Source organism: Ursus arctos, unplaced genomic scaffold, assembly GCF_023065955.2.
Source record: "Ursus arctos isolate Adak ecotype North America unplaced genomic scaffold, UrsArc2.0 scaffold_14, whole genome shotgun sequence".
Lineage (NCBI taxonomy): Eukaryota > Metazoa > Chordata > Mammalia > Carnivora > Ursidae > Ursus > Ursus arctos.
The window spans coordinates 66,883,007-66,897,117 of record NW_026622808.1 but is presented as its reverse complement, the minus strand read 5'-3'; the positions used below and the strand labels follow the sequence as shown (position 1 = coordinate 66,897,117).

The 14,111-nt window shown below is 41.6% G+C and overlaps 1 protein-coding gene across 3 annotated transcripts in view; it reads left to right on the top strand.

Moving 5' to 3' along the window:
- Positions 1-14,111, top strand: part of NR2C2 (nuclear receptor subfamily 2 group C member 2) — a 103,962-nt gene that overhangs the window by 64,190 nt on the left and 25,661 nt on the right. For all 3 annotated transcript variants that reach the window (XM_026501427.4, XM_026501426.4, XM_044385087.3), the window contains one exon: positions 12,943-13,143. In XM_026501427.4, coding sequence (XP_026357212.1) covers positions 12,943-13,143 — 201 coding nt within the window. The remainder of the gene's footprint in view (positions 1-12,942; positions 13,144-14,111) is intronic.

The following is a 14,111-nucleotide window of genomic DNA, read 5'->3' as shown; positions in this document are numbered from 1 at the left end:
GGCAGATGCTTAACGACTGAGCCACCCAGGTGCCCCATAAGATTGTTTTCTTAATTTCTCTTTGTGATAGTTTCATATTAGTGTATTATAGAAACACAACAGATTTTTTTAAATAATTTTTATTTTTTAATTTTTTTTTAAGATTTTATCCATTTATTTGACAGAGAGAGAGCACAAGCAGGGGGAGCAACAGGCAGAAGGAGAGGGAGAAGCAGGCTCCCTACCAAGCAAAGAGCCTGATGCAGGGCTTGATCCTAGTACTCTGGGATCATGACCTGAGCTGAAGACAGACGCCCAACCAACTGAGCCACCCAGGAGCCCCTACACAACAGATTTTTGTAGTTTGATTTTGTATCCTGCAGCTTTGCCAAATTTGCCTGTTCTAACAGTTTTTTGGTGAAGTCTTTAGGATCCCCTCCCCTCCCCTTCTCTACTCTTCACAACCCTGAGATCAAGACCTGAGCTGAGATCAAGTGTCAGGCGCTTAACTGTGCCACCCAGGGCCCCTTGTCTTTATGATTTTCTATGCATAATATCATGGCATCTGCAAATATTGACAGTTTTACCTCTTCCTTTTCAATCTGGATGCCTTTTACTTATTTTCTTGCCTAATTGCACTGGCTGGGACTTCTAGTACTATGTTGAATAAAAGCAGCAACAGTAGGCATCTTTGTCTTATTCCTGATATTGGAGGAAAAGCTTTTAGCTTTTCATCATTGTGATGTTAGCTGAGTTGTCCATGTGTAATTTTGACAGTCACTGACAGACTGCCTTCCAAAGAGGTTGTGCCAATTTATATTCCCACTAGCCCAATTTGAGGGTGCCCATTTCCCTGCACACTTAACTATGTATTAGGCTGTATATACTGTTTAGTCTTTTTTAGTTCTGTAGGTGAAATATCACTGGTGTATAAGTTTTGCATTTCTGTTACTTATTCATCCATAAATATGTAATAAAAATTACTCTGTTTTTGAGTATCCAAGCTGATACTTAAATTTTATATAATCATAAATAAGAAAGTACTTTTTTCCCCATCTTTTGCCATAACTCTACCCCCTTTACTTTTCAACCAATAGGCTTTTTGAAAGTTATATCTAATTTTATTATGATTATCTTTTACATTAAATGTACTTTATGATCCAAGTGTAAATACATACCTTAAAATATTAGGCTTTTCTAGACCCACTGCACTGAAATATCCAAGATCAGTCAACCAGCTAAGTCTGTTTAATAGGAGGAATAATATTTGGAAAGCTTACAGGAAATAACTTATAAAAATAGGAAATATATAAAACAGGAAATATATAAAATAGGAAATGATTCTGGGCTGTTATAGTATTGGCTGTAGTTCTTTGCTGCACCTTCTCTGCCAGACTGCTAGATGTCGAAATCCCTCAGGACTCCATTCTAGGCTATCTCTTCTCTGTATTTTCTCTGAGCCCGTGGCTTAAATGTCATTTTATACTAGTAATTCCCAAATAGAGATTTATGGCCCGGGCCTCTGCTGTGGACTCCATTTGGTTCAAAATATTTTAAATTTTTTTGAGACTTCTTCTGTGTTGTTTAATTTCTAAATGTGTGGGGATTTTTAAAAACTATTTTTCTATTATTGATTTCTAGTTTAATTCCATTGTGGTCTAAGAATGTACTTTTGGATTCCTATTTTATCTTAAGGTATATTCTGTGGCCCAGAATGTGATCTGTCTTACTGAATGTTCCATGCAGGCTTGAGAAGAATGTGTACCCTACTGTTGTTAGAACTATTATTTTATAAATGTCAGTTATATCAGGTTGATTGATAGTGCTGTCCAAGTGAACTATATCCTTATTGATTTTTCTGCCTGCTTAATCTACCTTGCTGACAGGGAAACAGTGATATCTACAACTATAATATTTGATTTCTGTATTTCTCCTTGGCAGTTTTACCAGTTTTTGCCTCATGTATTTTGAAGCTCGGTTGTTAGGTGCATACATGTTTAGGATTGTTATGTATTTTGGGGAATCGACCCATTTATCATCATGTAATGCCTCTCTTTATGCCTGATATTTTCCTTGTTCTGAAGTCTTCTTTGTCTTTAAATTCAATTCTGTTACTCCAGCTGTCTTTTGATTAATGATAGCATGGTGTCTTACTCCATGCCTTTACTTTTGATCTGTCTGTGTCTAGGGTTTCCTGTTGACAATTTATAGTTGGGTCTTCTTTTTTTAACCAAACAAGTCTTAGTCTTTTAGTGGTATGTGTAAACATCCGCATTTAAAGTGGTTGTGGATATATTTGGATTAATACCAACCATGTGCGTAACTGTTTTCTCTTTGTTGCCAGAGGCTCCTTTTTCTGCTTTATCTGGTTCTGATTGAGCAACTTATATGATCCCTTTTCTCTCTTAATGTATCAAATCTGGGGTGCCTGGGTGGCACAGCGGTTAAGCGTCTGCCTTCGGCTCAGGGCGTGATCCCAGCGTTATGGGATCGAGCCCCACGTCAGGCTCCTCCGCTATGAGCCTGCTTCTTCCTCTCCCACTCCCCCTGCTTGTGTTCCCTCTCTCACTGGCTGTCTCTCTCTGTCAAATAAATAAATAAAATCTTAAAAAAAAATGTATCAAATCTACATCTTTACAAATGTTTTCAGTTGTTGCTCAAGTTTACAGTAATTATTTTATAAGCCCACCTTCAAATGATACTATACTGTTTCACATGTAATACAGGTTCCTTGTAACAGTGTTCCCAATTCCCATCCTTTGTGACATTGCTGTCATTCATTTCACTTACCCACATGCTGTAATCACCCAGTATATTGTTACTATTACTAACTTAAACAGTTATTTTTTAGATCAGTTAGGAATAAGAAAATACAATTTATTTGACTTTTACTTATTCCTACAATGTTCTTCCATTCTTTATGTACATCCAAGCTTTAACCTGTATCATTTACTAACTGAAGAAAAGCCTTTAACATTTTTTACAGGGCAGGTTTGCAGGTGATGACTTTTCTTAGTTTTTGTTTGTCTGAGAAAGTATTTCTCCTTGACTTTTCTGTTGTTGTTTTTAAATTATTTTCAGCGAAATTCATAGGATGTAAAATTAACCATTTTAGGGGCACCTGGGTGGTTCAGTCAGGTAAGTGTCTGCCTTTGGCCCAGGTCATGATCCCAGAGTCCTGGGATTGAGCCCAACATCGGGCTCCCTGCTCTGCGGGGATTCTGCTTGTCCCTCTCCCTCTGCTCCTCCCCCCTACTCATGCTCTCTTTCTTGCTCCCTCTCTCAAATAAAGAAATGAAATCTTTATTAAAAAAAATTTAACCATTTTAAAGTGAACAGCTCAGTGGCATTTAGTACATGTACAATGTTGTACAACCACCACCTTTATCTATTTCCATCAGTCCAGCATAAAACCCCTTATCCATTAAGCAGTTTCTCCCTGTTCCTTCTCCCTGTTTCCCCTCCCCCTAGCCTCTGGCAACCACCAGTCTACATTCTGTCTCTATGGACTTATCAGTTTTGGACATTTCATATACATATATGTATGACATTTGTGTCTAGCTTCTTTCACTTAGCATATAATGTTCATTTATCTATGATGTCACATGAATCAGTACTTCATTCCTTTTCATGGCTGAATAATACCCCATTGTATGGATATGTCACAGTTTATCCAGTCATCATCCACTGATGGACTCTGCTTCACTTTTGAGGGCTACTTTTGTCAAATATACAATTCTGCTTTGGTGGTTTCTTTCTTTCAACATTTAAACTGTTTCATTCTGCTATCTTCTGGCTTATGTGGTTTCTGATAAGAAATCTGCTATGAATCTTACCCTTGTTTCTCTATAGGTGAGGTCTTTCTCTTTCCCCCACGTTCACACCCCAGCTTCTTTCAATATTTTCTCTTTGTCTGGGGCGCCTGGCTGGCACAGCGGTTAAGCGTCTGCCTTCGGCTCAGGGCGTGATCCCGGCGTAATGGGATCGAGCCCCACATCAGGCTCCTCCGCTATTAGCCTGCTTCTTCCTCTCCCACTCCCCCTGCTTGTGTTCCCTCTCTCGCTGGCTGTCTCTATCTCCGTCGAATAAATAAATAAAATCTTTAAAAATATATATATTTTCTCTTTGTCTTTCGTTTTCTATGGTTTGAATATGTTAATGAAATATAATTCAAAAAATAAAATCTTCCCCCAACCCAGATAACCTCTCCATAAAGGTAGAAGAGACAGAAAACAGGCTTCTGTCTTTGCTTTGCTTCGTTTTAAGATTTAATTTTTAAGTAATCTCTATACCTAATGGAGGCTCAGACTCACAACCCCAAGATCAAGAGTTACATGCTCCACTGACTGAGCCAGCCAAGTACCTCTTTCTTTTCTTTTCTTTTTTTAGTAAGCATTAAATCAGAATGTGATGTGCATTACAGGCAGTCTTCTAAGAAATTGCAAAGACAGAAAGGAATTTGACTTGTTTATATAGCGGAGCAGGTACAACCCATTACATCATACATGTTTTCAAGATCCTAACTTAATCATGGAAATTGCGGAGACCCACCTGTGCTAGTTAGTTGGCTTTATTGGGGATGGAGGGGGGGGGGGATTTTCTTAAATCCTTATGATGGGAGGTAGTTTGCAAATAGGGGCAGGGTGCCGAGTTAGGCCCTTACTCTCCCAGAGGCCTAAGAGGTAAGGGAGCTATCTCTCTTGAAGTTTACATTTCAAAATAATGGCTCTCAGATCCTTGAGAAAACATTCCTGAGTTTTGAGACTGGCCAGAGGCTTATGTAACCATTATAAAGATTTACATACATATGAAGAAGACAGAGAAAGAGTTCTAAAAGGAAAGGGAGAGGGAAAGAAGTCTTCCTTTATTTTTGACAGGGAGAATTAAGCCTCATATCTTTAATTTGTATTTGGTCTTACAAGTAGGATATGTCTAGATGTAGTATTTTAGTATTTAATCCACTTGATGTTTTCTGAGCTTCCTAGATTTGTGCTTTGGTGTTTGTCATTAATTTTTTTAAAGTTTTCAGCCACTATTACTTCAAATATTTCTTCATTCTCCCTCTGGTATTCCAGTTATGCATATGTTATATCTTGAAATTGTTCCATAGTTCTTGGATACTCTGTTCTGGTTTTTTTGTTTTGTTTTCCCTCATTGTTTTTTCCCTTTGCATTTCAGTTAGGGATGTTTCTGTTGAGCTGTCTTTAAGCTTACTGGTTCTTTCCTTGGTTGTATCCAGTGTACTGATGAGCCCATCAAGGCATTCTTCATTTCTGTTACTGTTTTTGATTTCTAGCATTTCCTGCTTTCTGAGAATTTTCATCTTCTTATATTTCTCATCTGTTCTTGCATGTTGCCTACTTTTTCCTCTAGAGACCTTAACATAATGATCTTTCTGTTTTAAGTTTCTTGTTTGGTCATTCCAAGATTTTTGTCCTTTTGGAGTCTGATTCTGATGCTTGTTTTATCTCTTCCAGTTGTGTTTTTCTTGCCTTTTGACATGCCTTGTATGTATTCTTTTTAAAACCAGACAATATCTGCTGTTAGGTAGTAAGAACTGAGGTAAATTTGAGCCTGCTATGAGGATTTATGTTCACTGTGCGTGATGTTTGCTGTGGCTCTAGGTCCAGAGGCTTCAGATTCCTCTAGTGTCGTTGTCTTAGTCTCTCCTCTTAACTTTGGGCGTCCTTGGATACTCCTCCTCAGAGAGTGTCTTGAAGCTCTTCCAGCTGTAATCCACTGTGCACTAGAGCCCTCTTGGTGGGGTGGTAAGGTGTCGGGAAGGGGAAGCATTCTGTCATCTTATGATGAAATCTCAGTATTTAGTGGGCCTGTGTCCCTGGGTTATGTATAAGAGTTCCAGGACCCAGTTCCAACTTTGGGGTCAGGTTGTAGGGGTCCCGCATACACAACACCAAGCAGTTCTGACACTATCAGTGCAGAGATAGCATCAGATTCTACAGACTAATGATTCAGCCCTGTAAGACTGATCCCTACTCTCACCTCAGACACCAGTCACAAGTCCCAGGCTATTAGCTGAGCTTCTGACCAACCAGTTGCAGATTGGAGGTTCCAGTGACCTTCTTAGGTTCAATTAATTTGCTAGAGCAGCTCACAGAACTCAGGGAAGCACTTACTCATGTTTACCAGTTTGTTAAAGGATACAGATCACCAGCCAGATGAAGATACCTTGGGCAAGGTGCCAAACAAGGGAGCTTCTGTCCTCGTGAAGCTTGGGGCCAGCTTGGTGGCACATGGAAGTGTTCTGGTTCTCCACGCATGGAAGTTCTCTGTAAAGGGCCAAAAAGCTGTTCTCTTGGGTTTTTATGGAGGCTTTATTACATAGGCATGATTGATTAAGTAATTGACCACTGGCTGATTCAACCTCCAGCCCCTCCCCCACACCCCTACCACCTGGGGTGGGGGGTACTGAAAGTTCCAACCTTTTAATCACACGGTTGATCCTTCTGGCAACCAGTTCCTGCCCTTGGTAGGGGTCCCAAAAGTCACCTTCATTAGTAACAAGACACTCGTTTCACTTTTATGGCTCTAAAGCATTTTTAGGAACTGTGGGTGAAGATCAAATATATCTGAAAAATACATTTTTGTCATCTGAGTGACCAAATATATATTTCTTATAAATCATATTGCAGGCTGTAACCTTCACAAGTGTGTATTAATTTCCCTTACTGCCCACTCCCTTCTCTAAGATAGAAAGGTCCGAGGGGGCTGGAGTTGGAGAAATGCCCTTTCCCCAGGTGGGATAAGACTTAAGTAAAGTGTTTTCACCTGGGGAATAAGCCTGTGTTTATTTTACAGAAGAAACCTTTGAGTTCATTTTATAAAAATTCTTTCCCTTCCCCTACCAGAGCCACCAGGAAATCTTTCTCATCTCTTCACCTTGAGAGCCACGTGGGATTCCTAGATCTAAAACCCCTGACCCTCCTAAAACTGTGGCCCCCAGGAGTTTCTTACTCCCATCCTAGTCTGTGCTAAGTCTCCAGCAATTCATTGTAATTAACTTGTAAATGTTCCTCCAGGTTGGCTTCTCCACCTAAGCAGATCTCAGATTTTGTGAATGTACCTCTCCAGATTAGGGATGGATTTGCACACTCACATTCTCTGATAAGTCCAAGGAAAGTCATTGATTTTCAGTTTATCTTGCTTTTTCTTGTTATGAAGATGAAATGGTGACTTCTAAGCTCTTTACACTGAAGTTGAAACCAGAGATGTACTTTGAGCTCCATCCAGACTCACCTATCTGGTATTTTACTTGATGTATCTACTTAGGCATCTCATATTTGGCAGGCCAAAAACAGACTTGTGAATTCCTACCAACCCTTGCTCCCTCCACCATGCCATTCATTGTTCAGGCTAGAAACCCGAGAGTCGTTCCTGCCTCTTCGTTCTCCAGTCCTCACATCTCTACCCACCTCCATGCGCTATTGCTTCTTCCTCCAGCATGCATCCTGCAGTGGTCCTCTGCTCTCCTACCCAGAGCCCCTATCTTCAACTCCCACCTGGGCTCCTCCAGGGACATCCAAAGAGTTTCTCAGCTTGTACTTTTTTTGTTCTATATTTTTTCCATCCAACATCCAGAAATATCTGTTTAAAATGCAAAGTCCGTCATTACCTCACTTCAAGTCCTGAATGTATTTAGAAAACACTGTTTTGTGTTATTCGGGGAGGAAAGCTTTGTTAAATATTTTATCTACATAAATGTTGTAGGGATTGAGTTAGTGAGGCTGAATGGAGAATATATTTGTGGAGAATGTATTTGTTTGATCTTTGCCTGTGAGCAGCACTAACTACTCATGAGTTAAAATTTATATTTGAGTAAAAGATTTGTGTGCCTTTTTGCATAGGCCAAAAGAAATTTTTTAACAGATTTTCTTTGCCTTTACTTTAAATTTTCTATTATCCTTTGTTATGCTTTAATATACCCTGACTTGTAACAGTCTGACAAATTTTATATATATTTATATATTTAAAAATGTGTGTATTTGTCTAGAATAGTATATAAGATAGATATAAAATAGCATAAGAAACCTGAAGACCCTGATTTGGGAGGCCAAAACCCCTGCGGGGCTCCCGTTGTACTTGGAATGAAATCCTGACTTCCACCAGGGCCAGCCCACCTCCCTCCCTAGGCTTCTGGGCCACTCTTCATTGTCCATAGCCCTGATGTCAGTACTAAGAGTTCCTTCCTCTTAGGGCTTTCCATATGCCAGAACATTTCCCATTACTTGGAACACACTTTTCGCTAAACCTTTGTCTGACTCCCTTCTTAGCCTTGAATTTGTGGTAAATGCCACTTTGACACAGAAGCCTTCCTTGACCTCTCTTCTAAAAAGTTAAGTGCCTGTGTTACTCTTTCCTACTCTAGCCAGATCGTTTCCCTCATAACATTTAACACAAACTGTTCATTGTCTGTTCTATTTACTTGTTTTTTTGCCACTTTTCCACGTAACTAGAAGCTTCACAAGAACAGGAACCATCTCCATAATGCCTGTTATCTGGCAAAGTGCCCAGCATCGAGTAGACCCTTTGTAAGCATTTGAGGAATGATTGAGTGAGTGAGTGAGCCGAAGTCAGAGGGAGAGATTCAATGAGATGAAAGGGGTAAGACAAGGCTTCCCAATGAGTAGAGAAGTATGTGAGAGCTTAGAGCAGGAAATATTTTTATCAAGGTCCTCTTATGTTCTGGGGCTCGTACCAACTGCCTTCAGACATATCGTTTCACTTTCCTAGTAATCCTTTTTTGTAGATAGGTAAACAGGGGCTCAGAAAGCTCATGTAACTGTTCCACAGTGACCTGGTTAGGAAGCAGTAGAATGAACATGACATTCGTGGCTCTAGCTGCAAAGCCCTATTTCAGGATCACAAACCTGTGTTTACAGGACCAGGTGGCAGTGGAGAAGGTGGGCAGGGTGGGAATTAGGGCCAAACAGAGAGCTTGTGCCCCATCCAAAGGGGCAGCCACGGCCAGTTGATAACCACAGGGGAACTTGGGGCCAGGATGGGGACAGGTTCCAGCTTGTCACAAGAACTGTAAATCTGATTTTTATGGTAAATACTCTGTCCTCAGGTATTGGCAACCAGTGTTTTAAATTTTAAACTCTGGGAGGTCAAGCAGAAGTTATCCAGTGGCTGTTTGCCTTCAGGCTGTCCATTTGCAGACTCTTCTTTACAACATGAATGATGAGCCCAGCTTGGCTGGAACAGAGAATGGGTAACATAAAGGAGAATGGCAGTAAGTCAGGTCACATTGAGGTCCTTTTGGGGTAGAAGTAGAGAGGGCCTTGGCCCAGTAGACTATGTAGTCATCTGTGCCATGATGTGATGTATGTGTTCCTAAAAATTCCCATACTGTGCGAAATTCTGCAGTGGAAACCATAGGGCTTATGGGGGTCTATGGGGTTAGTGACATAACATTCAGAAATTGTTGGTGACACGTTAAGAAGCAGGTATGAATTTAATTTGATTTAAATTGCAATTTGACATACATTAAATGGTTAAGAAATACATAATAACGACAATAAATATGAAACTTTTCCTTGAAAGAGACCTGAAACTTGCTTATGGAGGGGATGTGGGAGGATTGTAGCTCCTGAGTTGTTGTGAGTGGGGTGATCTGAAATCAGGGAAAGCTGCAACACCACATGCAGTGAGCTGGCTATTCCCATACCGCTCACTTCACCTGGGGGTCACTTTCTGTATGTATACTGTTTCTCAGGAGAAATCATGCATAAACACAAGATTTACATTATGCACAGAATATTCCCTAATACATCAGTCACATTGCAACAAATGTACCTTTTCAAAACAAGAGTTGTAGCAGTACTAAGTGTGTAGCCAGGCTTGGAAGGCCTTAAGAGTCACAGAGGGGCATCTGGGTGGCTCAGTCAGTTAAACGTCCAGTTCTCAGCTCAGGTCATGATCTCAGGGTCGTGGGATCAAGCCCTATGTCGGGCTCTGTGCTGAACATGGAGCCTGCTTAAAGTTCTCTCTCTGCCTCTCCTTCTGCTCCTCCTCCCTGCTCACTCACTCTCTCTCTCAAAAAAAAAAAAAAAAAAAGTCACAGAGAAAAGACATTCCTCCTTAGGTTCTTCCCCTTCCCCCATTTGTTACTGTTTGCAAGCAGGGAGTATGAACATTTGTCCCAAGTGAAGAGATTAAATGGTTTGCCTCTTACGTTCATTTCCTAGGGCTCCCATAACAAATTACGACAAACTTGGTGCCTTAAAACAACAGAAATTTATTTTCCTGCAATTCTGGAGCCCAGAAGCCCAAAATCTAGGTATTTGCTAGGGGCATGCTCTCTGTAAGTTTCTAGGGAAGCATCCCTCTGTGCCTTCCTAGCTTCCGGTAGTGACTGGAAGTCCTCAGTGTTCCTTGCCTGCAACTGCAGCACTCCAGTCTCTGCCTCTGTTGTCACAGGCCTGCTAGTAAGGACACCAGTCACTGAATATGGGGCCCACCCTCATGCAGTATGGACTCATCTTAACTTGATCACACTTGCAAAGGTCCTATTTCCAAACAAGGTCATATTCACAGGCCCTGGGGGTTAGGATGTAACCATCTCTTTTGGGGGGACATGATTCTACCAACAGCACCTCTTCTCCACCCCTCCATGGGAGATTTAATAAGTCTGGATACATCCTCAATTTCCTTGGTCTCATTAAACAGGTATCTGCCTGCTGATATTTGTCACCCTGGGGTTCTGTGAGCCGGAATTTTTAAGGGAAAAAAGAAAAGAATAATCTGAGCTTTGGGATATGTTACATATAGCCATCAAAAGTAGCTGTCCCTGTCTAGACCCAGTCACGCCCACCTCCCACCCCTGCCCCAGCCCCATACCTGTCAGTGCCTCAACCAAGAGGCCTGGGGAATAGCATCAAAGGTGGTGACATGCTAGTGACTATGTGACTCGGGTGCAGAGTGTGTCACCTCTGAACACGTGAAGGACTTCTACCAGCCTTGCCTTGGTTATAGCTGGTGATGGAAGAGCCCTCTCAATCACATGACTGTTTCATTCCTTAACAGGGATAGTAATTTAGGAAGGAGGTAAGTTTTGATAGACATGAAAAGGAAGTCAAACATTTTACTCCCAGATCTCAAGGTTATCAGGGCCTTCCAAAGGCCAGTTTTTGTTACTTTTTAACTAAGGTAGGAGTCCCTTCCGTGGCAGCTGAGAGAAGTGTGTGTCATCCATTCTGTCTGCAGTCTCCCAGTTCAGCACTGGGTAGGAAAGTTTAAGAGAATTTGTATGCCACAGGTTGTAACAATGAAAGGCACTTCCTTTCATTTTCTAAATCTGTTCTTCTTCAGCCTTCAAGATCTTTTGACCTTTCAGTAGCAAATGCTGGTATGCTGGGATTCATGCCCTACCGTCAGCTAAGGATTTGTTCGTGCATCTTCTCTTCCTAGTTTCCTCTTCTTCTGGTCTTGAACTTGCTGTGCCCTCAGCCTATAACATACTTTGCCACATATTTGTGTGGCTTCCTCTCTTGCTTCATTCAGGTTTTTACTCAACATCGCCCCCATCAGAGAGATCTTTCTTTTAAAGCAGCCCCCCGCCTCCTTCCCCTTGACATGCTTTGTCCATTTACTCTGCTTTTTAGTTTTCTTTATGATACCTACCATGACTAATATTCTACAGTATCAGTGTTCATGGTCTATTTCACCCATGTAAGGTTAACTCCACGAGGTAGGAGCTCTGTTGTGTTCATGTCCCTATCCCTAGTACAAAGAACAGAGCTTGATGTATAGTGGACAGTCAATAAACATAATTGATTGGATCTTTGTCATTTTCTTTTGAACCAACCAGCACTGTCTGATTTTCCATATTGAATAGTTGGCAAAGCTCTTGTGCTAGATTCTTTGTGAGTTTGCTGTCTGAACTTTGGAACACTGTTTCACAAGTCAGCATCTATCAAGATGTAGCATGGATGCCAGACCTGCCCATAAGTATGGTAGATTGAAGGGGGTTCCAGCCAGAGATGTAGTACCTCTCCCCTTGTCCAAGGGCCTGCTGGTGCCCCAGGGAGAGAGCAGGTAGTGCTCCAAAGCTGGGCACTCGGCCTCAAGGAAGGCAGGATAGGGAGTAGAACAGATTCAGAGAATTTCATGAGCAGGAATGACAAGTCCCTCTTGCTGTAGCAACTATTTCAGTCGTAACTGATGCATTAGGCAGGGACCCTGGAAAGAGACGGACTCCTACAGCTGGCCCCCTGAACGGTGAACGGTGGGAGCCCCTGGAGGAGTGAGGGTCAGGACTTCTCTGGACTTTATTATGCCTAGGACAAGGCCTCTTTTTTTTTTTTTTTTAAGTTAAACTTATCATCTATTATTATCTTCATTTCATAAAAGAAAGGGATTTTCTTTTTCCAATTTTATTGAGATATAATTGACACACGGCACTGTATAAGTTCAAGGTATACAGTGTAATTACCTGACTTATCTATATTATGAAATGATGGCTATAAGTTTAGTTAACATCCATCATCTCATATAGATATAAAAAAAGAAAAAGAAAAAATGGCTTGTTCCTTGTGATGAGAAGAACTCTTAGGATCTGCCTCCTTAACTTTCAGATGCACCATACAGCAGCGTGAGCTACAGTCACCATGCCGTACATCACATCCCAGTACTTTTTAATCTGGAAGTTTGTACCTTTTGACCACCTTCATCTAGTATCCGACCACCGCCCCAAAGGACATTTTAATTAAAAATAGTAGGAATGATATCATCCTAAAATAAAATAAGCTCCACAAAAACTGGTTTCTGAAAAGCTCACGGTTGTGTTTTATTTTTCTCATTTCACCACGTACTGGTGAAACTGCATCTTGGACCAGCATTGACTCCAGGACGGCATTGGGCAGTCAGCGCTTTGAACACCACCTGCAAGTACACAAGTCGCATGATACTCCGTGAGAGCAGCCTCCATGTTGTGTCTTGTAGATTGTGACAGACCAGCAGACAGGACAGAAGATCCAGATAGTCACCGCAGTGGACGCCTCCGGATCCCCCAAGCAGCAGTTCATCCTGACCAGCCCAGATGGAGCTGGAACTGGGAAGGTGATCCTGGCTTCCCCGGAGACATCCAGTGCCAAGCAGCTCATATTCACCACCTCGGACAACCTCGTCCCTGGCAGGATCCAGGTAAGCCTGTGGACAGGCATTTGTTTCACCACTTCTGCTACCAAACTTGTTTCTGACTCTTCCTCTGCCTTAAAGGCCAAATCCATCTCTAGAAGGTCCTTTGAGGACCTGCAAGTATGGCAGGTTGCTACTTTGGCTAGAGTAAAAAAACAGCAAGCGAGTGGCAAGGCCCAGGAGGCAGCCAGCTGCAGTGCTCAGATGGGACGGAAGTTGAGCCAGGACAGTCAGTGGCCCACAAGAGACTAGCATGAACAAGCTGGTACTAAGGCCAGTGGAGAATTGTTCTAACTAACCTAAGGCCGCACAGTGGCAGTTCTTGGCCTGATATTTTAGGGGCCCCACTTAGGGCTGACCATAGCCAGATAAGGACTGGCTTGTTCCTAAATCTCACTTCATCCTTTTCCAGGTCATTAGGCCTAGTCCAGCTCTTGATTCGGTCCTTACTTGCTGCTGTGAACTGGTGCCTCTTGATCTCTTCTCTCCCCCAGCCCTCGCAACCGTCATCCTACTTTCCGTCTTGATGATTTTGGCTGTTCTAGGGACTTCACATAAGTGGAATCCTATAGTATTTTTTCTTTTGCAGTTGGTTTATTTCACTGAGCATAATGTCCTCAAGCTTCATCCAAGTTGTAGCCAATGTCAGGATTTCCTTTTTAAGGCTGAATAATATTCCACTCTAGGTACAGACCACACTTTATTTATATAGTCATCTGTTGTTGGATGTTTGGGCTGCTTCTACCTTTTGGCTCTTGTGAATAATGCTGCTAAGAATCCATGTGTTTTGAGTAGGGAGGGACTTCCTACTATGGAGAAAAATAAGGAAAAGAAAGGATTTTTTTCTTCTGATAGAACTGGGTTCAGAGCACAAGTATTGTTTAGCTTTCAGAACTGCACATTTGAGACTCCTCATAGTGCGGTTAGTAAATACTGCCTCCTTTCTCAGAGTACATTCTGAGCAACTGAAATTA